This window comes from Myotis brandtii, unplaced genomic scaffold, assembly GCF_000412655.1.
Source record: "Myotis brandtii unplaced genomic scaffold, ASM41265v1 scaffold693, whole genome shotgun sequence".
Taxonomy (NCBI): domain Eukaryota; kingdom Metazoa; phylum Chordata; class Mammalia; order Chiroptera; family Vespertilionidae; genus Myotis; species Myotis brandtii.
The window spans coordinates 2,559,814-2,567,928 of record NW_005370710.1 but is presented as its reverse complement, the minus strand read 5'-3'; the positions used below and the strand labels follow the sequence as shown (position 1 = coordinate 2,567,928).

Here is an 8,115-nt window from a genome sequence, read left to right as displayed (position 1 = left end):
GAATCACACTAACAATCACCAACTCTAAAGATGCTGTAACCTTGGCTTTGAATTCTGAGCCCCTGGGGAAAGAAAGGAGACAAAGAACCTAAAATCTACTCAACACACAGCCTAAAAGTAAAATAATCGGTTAACGGTTGGGAGAGGTTTGTTTTTAAAACAGATACTATCTATCTTTAGTTTTCTTTTCAAAACATTAGAATGAAAAATTTAGTCAAAGGATGAAAAAAGATGTAAGTTGCTGATATGAAGTTTTTCCCAAGCTGTAATTAGTATCCCAAAGTAATTCACAAAAAAGAAAAGTTAGAGATTAGTATCATAAAAACAAATGAGGACCTCGGATTACCAACTTTCTATGTTTAGAAATGATGGAACTAAGACCATTATATTTATTAATAGAAATTATGGTTAATGACAAATATTGCTTAACATGAGAGATAGGGAGGAAAAAATTGTCTTTACATTTCTACTGAAAAAAATCGTATCTTTCTGTCTCTCCCTTCTACCTCATTACCATTTCATCCTTTCTAAGGCATTATCACTAAGCATGATTATCTCTCTTTTTAGTTCTTTTCATAATGCCATACATTAACTAAAATTCTTATTTCACATTCATTTTTATATTTCATACTCCGATTGCCTTACTAAAAATGTGGGTTAAACAGGTAAATAAGTCCTCTGAAGTCACAAGTGGGGATACCTAGGACAGGGCAGCAGGGAACACCCATAAACAACTGGACACTCAATGTGAAATGCCTAACTTACTTACATTTGAGAACAAATGTCTAAGAAATAGAAATAAACCCTGCAACATTCAGGTGGATATATAATGTTCTTATTTTTGTAACTCCCATTCATTTTCACTATCTCTCCATATTCTAAATTTCAGACTCTTCTCTCCACAAAGGTCTGGCTCTTGAGAGAGAAAGTTTAGTGCAGTGTAGGCCCCTACAAGACTTAAGCTTTGCCCACTGGTCATCTGCCTTAGAGAGAACATGAAATAGCGTCTCAAGTTCCATATAGCAAATCAAATTCCATGCCAAAGCAGGCTAGGTTGTCATGACTCTAATTAAATCAGCCCAAAATAAAACCAAATTGTGTTAGGGCATATTGTAGCTGTCCAAACACTAAAGCAGACATCAAGAAGGCTGTTTATTATTCAAGGCTCCAAGTATCAACTTCATAACGAAAGCAAGGCACTGAATGCGTTCTCAACTCCGTTCCCCATCAGTAAAAGAAACGTTAGCATCGTTAGAGAGGTAAAGGCACAGACACCTTTGGGTTTAAAAGTCAGAAAGAGAAAACAGTTTTCTCTTTTTAAGTCTTTGTAATCATACCAAATGAGTCAATAAGGTATACCTACATTTATTTGACGTGTAAATATAACAAATTATTTCAATTTCTCCAGAAATTTATTTTTCCTCACTGCTCCTACCTTGAACAATATTTTAACAAATATTAGGTCTTAAAACTTAGCATGAAATATGCAATTTCAATTGGAAAATATTTTCTATTAAGCAATTTTCTTTTGTAAGAAAATTAAAGCCACGTTTAAAACACAGGTCTCACCAGGATGTCGATCATCAAATGGGTCTGGATCCCCCTTACGATATTCTTCAGTTTCTTTTTCAATCAATTCAGACATCCTAGCACAAAGGGAAGACAGGGTCAACTCTAGACAAGCATATAAAAACATGTGCCACCACCTACAATAGTCAATAGTCAAGGTGTAAATAAAAGCAAAAAGTTAAGAAAATGTATTTTTCTGATAAACAGAGATCTAAACAACAATCTTATAAAACAATTTCTACTCCCAAAATCATTCCTCTCCCCTTTCCAGTCTCAAAAAATAGCACTGTTATCCCCTCAGAAGCCAAAAACCTAGGAGTCATCATTAAAACCCTCGTTTTTTTCCTCATCCCTCACAATTCCTGTTAGCCCTACCTTCAAAATATCTCTTGACTTCAATTATTTCTCCAAATCTTAACCATTCCGATCCTTGTCCAGACCACCATCATCAACTGCCTGGACTGCTTGCACTGGTCTCCTTGCTTTTTGCTTCAATGCTTGGCCTGACAATTCATCCTCCAACTTCCAATGACTTACCACAATAACTGAGTTAAACCCAAGTACTATCATGGCTTAGAAAAATCCAGATTCTGTCTGCATCTCTGACCACTTCTCCTCCATCCCTCTTTCACTAAACTGCAGTAACATGGCCTTCTCTGATTTTCAAAGAGTCCAAGTTGATTACTGCTTCAGGGCCTTTCTTTGTGCTGTTGCCTCAGCCTACAACAGTGATGGCGAACCTTTTGAGCTCGGAGTGTCAGCATTTTGAAAAACCCTAACTTAACTCTGGTGCCGTGTCACATATAGAAATAGAAATTTTTTGATATTTGCAACCATAGTAAAACAAAGATTTATATTTTTGATATTTATTTTATATATTTAAATGCCATTTAACAAAGAAAAATCAACCAAAAAAATGAGTTCACGTGTCACCTCTGACACGCGTGTCATAGGTTCACCATCACTGGCCTACAACATTCTTCCCCCACATAAGCTCCCACCCATGCACCCAAGCAGCCACTCATCCTCTCTCTCTTACTATAGATTAGTTTTGCCTATTCCACAGTTTCATATAAATGGAATCCATACACTCTTTTTATATCTGGCTACTTTCACAGAATTTTTTTTAATCTTGTATCAATTTGAGAGAGAGAGGGAGAGAGGGAGAGAGAGGGAGGAAGAGAGAAGGATAGTGGGAGAGCAAGAGTGAGCAAAAAAGAGAGTGAGTCCCTTTGTATTCATGCATTCTTTTTGAAACAAGAAAAATCACTTTTAAACTTTTTTTAAAATATATTTTTATTGATTTCAGAGAGGAAGGTAGAGGGAGCAAGAGAGAGAATCATTGATTGGCTGCCTCCTGCACGCCCCTTACTGGGGATCAAGCCCACAACCTGGACATGTGCCCTTGACCAGAATCAAACCCGGGACCTTCCAGTCTGTAGGCCGACGCTCTATACACTGAATCAAACAGGATAGGGCAAGAGAACCCTAAGCAAGACTGACATTGTAATCTATTACAACGGCAATCAAATACAAGGCTGTCCCACCCTCTAATATCTAGATGCTGTCCTAACTCAAACTCTCCTATATGTTTCATTTCCACAAAACCATATTTCCTAGTCTTAGGGTTAAGCTCCCTGCAAAAATTCTTACCCACTCTAGTATGTTTTTCCCCATTAAGCCTCAGAATTATTTCTACTTTTTCTACCTTTCCCTCTAAACTGAAAATTATCTTTGCCACAAAAGGCAATTACACAAAATATATGTAAAATTACATAAGACCTACTAGAATCTCCAACTGAAACTAAGCAATATAGCAAAGCAGAAATTAAAAACATGGATTCTGGAGCCAGATCACCACGGTTCAAACCTTCCATTAACTGTGTGTCCAATTACTTAACCTGTCTGTGACTCATCTGTAAAATGATGGTAACAGTACCTATTCCGTGAGGTTTAAGTTAATATATGTCCTCTACTTAGAACAAAGCCTGATATGTGAGAGCTATTTAGGTGTTGTTACTATTAACAATGAGAATCAGCCCTGGCCAATTTGGATCAGTGGATAGAGAGTCAGCCTACAGACTGAAAGGTCCCGGGTTCGATTCCAGGCAAGGGCACATGCCTGGGTTGCAGGCTTGATCCCCATAGTGGGTGTGTAGGAGGCAGCCAATCAATGATTCTCTCTTATCACTGATGTTTCTATCTCTCTCTCCCTGTCCCTTCCTCTCTGAAATCAATAAAAATATTTTTTTTTAAAAAGAGAGAATCAAACAAACAGAAAACAACCTAAGGTAGATACTGACTGGCATAGGGCAGGAGGGAGCCTTCTGGAGGTGCTACGCAAGTTCTGTAACTTGATCTGGGTGATAGTTTTACAAGTAAAAAAATCCATCAAGCAAAGTACTTTACAATATATAAGTAATATTTCAATAATGTGGATTAAGCTCACACAGCTTGGCCCAATGCCAGGCCCTTTTTACAGAATCAAGTCAAAAGCTTGATATAATAAATAAAATAACATAAATAATAAAATCAATTAAAGTTATAAACAGCGGTACATTTTTCTTAAGAAAAGTGCCAAAAGATCATAAAAAAAGCAGTGGTCAATAAAAGATTAAGTAGACCTGTAATTCATTGCCTGCTTCTTCTTTTTAAAAAAAAAAAATTTATGTACTGATTTTAAAAAGAGGACGGGGAAGAGAGAGGGAGGGAGGAAACATCGATTTGTTCCTCTTATTTATGCATTCGTTGGTTGCTCCTTGCATGTGCCCTGACCTGAAATAGAACCTGCAACCTTGGCGTACTTGGACAACGCTCTAACCAACCAATCTACCCAGGCAGGGCTCATTGCTCTCATGGAACATACCAAATACCCAAACCTGCGGCCACTGAGGAGCAGGTGAAAAAAACATGAAGGGACTTCAAAATCCAGTGAACTAACAGACCCACAATTTGGAGGGGGGTGGAAGTTGCCCCTATTAAAGTAAACTACACTTTGAATTCATCCTGTCCCTTAAACTGCCCTCTAACCGTGAAGATCTTTTTAGGATTTTACTCCATACAATTTCCCATTCCAGCCTCCTATTCACCCTCCACTCTGGTGGGGCCCGTTTCCTCGCTGCTACAAAATGTGCCCCGGTCCCTTCTCTCCTCAAAGCCTTTTTCAGTCACATTTTTCACATTTTCTAGAAAACCTATTTCTCTGCTTTTCATGGAGCTATATTCTACCATCTTTCAAATCCCTTTTCCAAGGAAACTTTCCCTCATCTTGGACTGGAAAGCCCACTGGAATTGGAGTAAAACCAGGATTCTAACCTCGTTTTCCACTGTCTGGCTATGCAGGCTTTCCCAAGTAGCTCTGAGGATGGCTTTCTTTTAACAATGTAACTCTCAGTGATACTTTTAGTAGCAAATGAAGTTGAGATTCAGAGAAGTGTCTCATTGAGTTCTGACACACAAAAGGTCTTCAAATATTTGTTGAGTGAATAAAAGAAGCTGACTCATTCAAGTTCTTTCATTCTCATCACCTCCACAATATTTATGAACATACCGCCAGATTTAGCACTTCATTATATGTATATTACTAGAGGCCCAGTGCACAAATTCATGCATGGGTAGGGTGGGGTCCGGCTGGCCTACCCCGATTGGGGCCAATCAGGCCGGCCCGGCTGGGGGGGAGGGGCCGAGGGTGGTTGGCCCACTGGCCCGGCCCCCTGGTCGAACTCCCAGTTGAACTCCCAATCGACTCCCAGTCAAAGGGACAATCTGCATATTAGCCTTTTATTATATAGGATTTTGTACTATTCTGCACTGTTTCTTATCCATTAGTTGCTTCCCAGAAGGTTAGCACCTTGAAGACAGGACCCTCTATTTTAGGTTTTGCATTGCTGAATAACTTAGCATAGTGACAATGATGGTCAAAAACGATAAATGTGAAAGAGCCTTGAAAATAAAACATTTGAGTATTTTTGTTGAGTATGTGTGTTTGATAAAATTTTTAGAGCAATTGAGTGAATCCACTGCTAACATGATCCCCATTTATGATTCTCTTCTTTCAGTTACATCAATAATCCACATATAACTGCACAATCCTTAGATCCTTTAATTCACTGTGGCTGCATTTCAAGTATCTTGTGATTAGTTCTTCATCTCCAATGCCTCTACAAATTAAACCCCCTTTCCACCAGTCAACATTTGTCCTTAAAAAAAACCTGTACTTTCACATGTTCCCCATGTATCAGAGCAGTTATGAACAAATGCATTTATCTGTTTAAACTTTCATAAGATCAGTTTTCTTTATCCCTAAAAAATAGATCATTGGCCCTGGCCAGGTGGCTCAGTTGATTAGAGCGTAGTTCTGATACACCAGACATCAGAAAATACAGTACTACTCCTTGCTGAAGGAAACCAACACTCTGAGGCAGAAAAAAGAGGTGGGGGCCAAATATAAGTGGCCTCATAAACCACTCTAAAAAGTTTACATTTTAGCCCTGGCCGGTTAGCTCAATTGGTTAGAGCATCGTCCCAATATGCCAAGGTGCAGCTTTGATCTCTGGTAGAGCACATGTAAGAAACCACCAATGACTGCATAAATAAGTGGAACAACCAATCAATGTTTCTCTCTCTCTCCCTTTACCCCCCTTCCTCTTCCTCTCGCTCTCTGAAATCAGTTTAGAAAATAAAAAGTTTCTATTTTATTCTGTAGGAAAACAGGAACCAGGGAAGAATCGGGAATAGCGATATGACAATCAGATTTGTGTATGGAGAGATGCATCTTTCAGCAAAGGGGAGGATGTATTCGAAGAGGGTAAGCTGGAGACAAAGGGATAATACACACTGCCTAACGGGCCAGGCAAGAACCAGCTGATACCTAATGAAGAAAGCAGTGACGGGACGGTGCAGAGGAGGAAGCAGACTCCTCAGAGCTTGATGACTAAATTGTGCTGGTAGAGGAATACACAAAAGAGGATGGTTTTCAGTTTTTTAGCTTAAAACCACTTACACCAAGGCATGGAAGAAGCTGTGAACAGGAGGGAGGGAGGATGAAGGCTATAAGCTCTATTTTGGACATGGTATGTTTTAGGTGTCTGTGCAATAGACAGGTAAAGATGTGTGAAACAAACAGCTGAGAAATGTATCTGAAATTTTAAAAAGAGGGGTCTGAAGTAAAATAGAGATTTGAAAGTTAACATAGGAATAATGTTTTAAATCATGGACGGAGATGAAACTATCTCTGGAAAATACTTAGGGTGAATGGAAAAGAAAACCACAAACAAAGCCCTGGCAGAAGAGCCCGACTGGCGTGGCTCAGTGGTTGAGCATCAACGTATGAACCAGGAGGTTCAAACCCCAGTGTGGGGCGTGCAAGAGGCAGCCGATCAGTGATTCTCTCTCATCACTGATGTTTCTATCTTTCTCTCCCTCTCCCTTCCTTTCTGAAATCAGTTAACAGGAAGAAGAAAAAAAAACAAAAAACAACACAGGCAGAACAACTTACAGAGGAGAATGAGAACAAAGGGCCTGAAAGGAAAGGTAAGAAACTTAAGAAGGGATGGGAGGGGGGAGAGATTAACCAGGGAATTTATATGCATATATGCATAACCTATGGACACAGACAATAGTGTGGCTGAAGGTGTGGAAGGGGCAGGTGTAGAGTGGAGGGGGTCAATGGGGGAAAAAAGGGGGGAACATCTGTAATACTCTCAACAATAAAGATAAATTTTTAATTAAATTTTTTTTAAAAAGGAATGTAAAGAGCTTCAAGAAATAGGGAGATAAAGACTAGTTTTGTGCCGAAACCGGTTTGGCTCAGTGGATAGAGCGTCGGCCTGCGGACTGAAAGGTCCCAGGTTCGATTCCGGTCAAGGGCATGTACCTGGGTTGCGGACACATCCCCAGTGGGAGATGTGCAGGAGGCAGCTGATCGATGTTTCTCTCTCATCGATGTTTCTAACTCTCTATCCCTCTCCCTTCCTCTCTGTAAAAAATCAATAAAATATATTTAAAAAAAAAAAAAAAGACTAGTTTTGAAAGGGAAATAAATGGATTTAGAATTCACAGTGAAGGTGAAATGTTCCTATACTATCTACAAGTTTTCCTTCTTTAAGTAATTTTTTTTAAAATTAATTGTCCATACCTGGTAAGAATAGGTACCATGTCCTGCCCACTGCCATGTTCCTTTTCCCACTGCTCCAGCAGGGTAGTGAGCTCAGCTTTAGAGTCCACATGTACTGCTACCGTAGTCATGGCTGGGCCTAAGGAAGCAAAAAATAATAATCAAGACAAATAAACCTGACATACTTCCTACAAAAAGGAAAGTGAGGGGAAAGAAAAGGAATAAACAAGCATGGAAAGTAATTAAAAGCATGAAAATGTTAACCCTTTAGAAAATTTTAATTGTGATACAGTGAGAAACCTGGGATTGGGAGCCTCGATAATCACTCAAGGCATGATGAGCAAGTCGTCACCTCTCTCAGCCTCAGTTCACTTAACGTCAAATTAGATGGAGAAACGGACTGAAATCATGATTCTTAAACTTTCTAGGAT

The 8,115-nt window shown here is 39.2% G+C and overlaps 1 protein-coding gene across 3 annotated transcripts in view; it reads right to left on the bottom strand.

Annotated features, from left to right (window-relative positions):
• VPRBP (Vpr (HIV-1) binding protein) overlaps positions 1–7,872 on the bottom strand; it is a 45,468-nt gene extending 37,596 nt beyond the window's left edge. For 2 of the 3 annotated variants that reach the window (XR_001359770.1, XM_014529744.1), the window contains exons 1-2: positions 7,706–7,872; positions 1,570–1,646 (exon numbers count right to left, since the gene is read on the bottom strand). Coding sequence is in view for 2 of the 3 variants with exons in the window: in XM_014529744.1 (XP_014385230.1) it covers positions 1,570–1,646; positions 7,706–7,815 (187 nt within the window). In the remaining variant the exon portion in view is untranslated. The remainder of the gene's footprint in view (positions 1–1,569; positions 1,647–7,705) is intronic. The other variant, XM_005881909.2, reaches the window with a different exon arrangement.
• Positions 7,873–8,115: the final 243 nt, after the last annotated feature.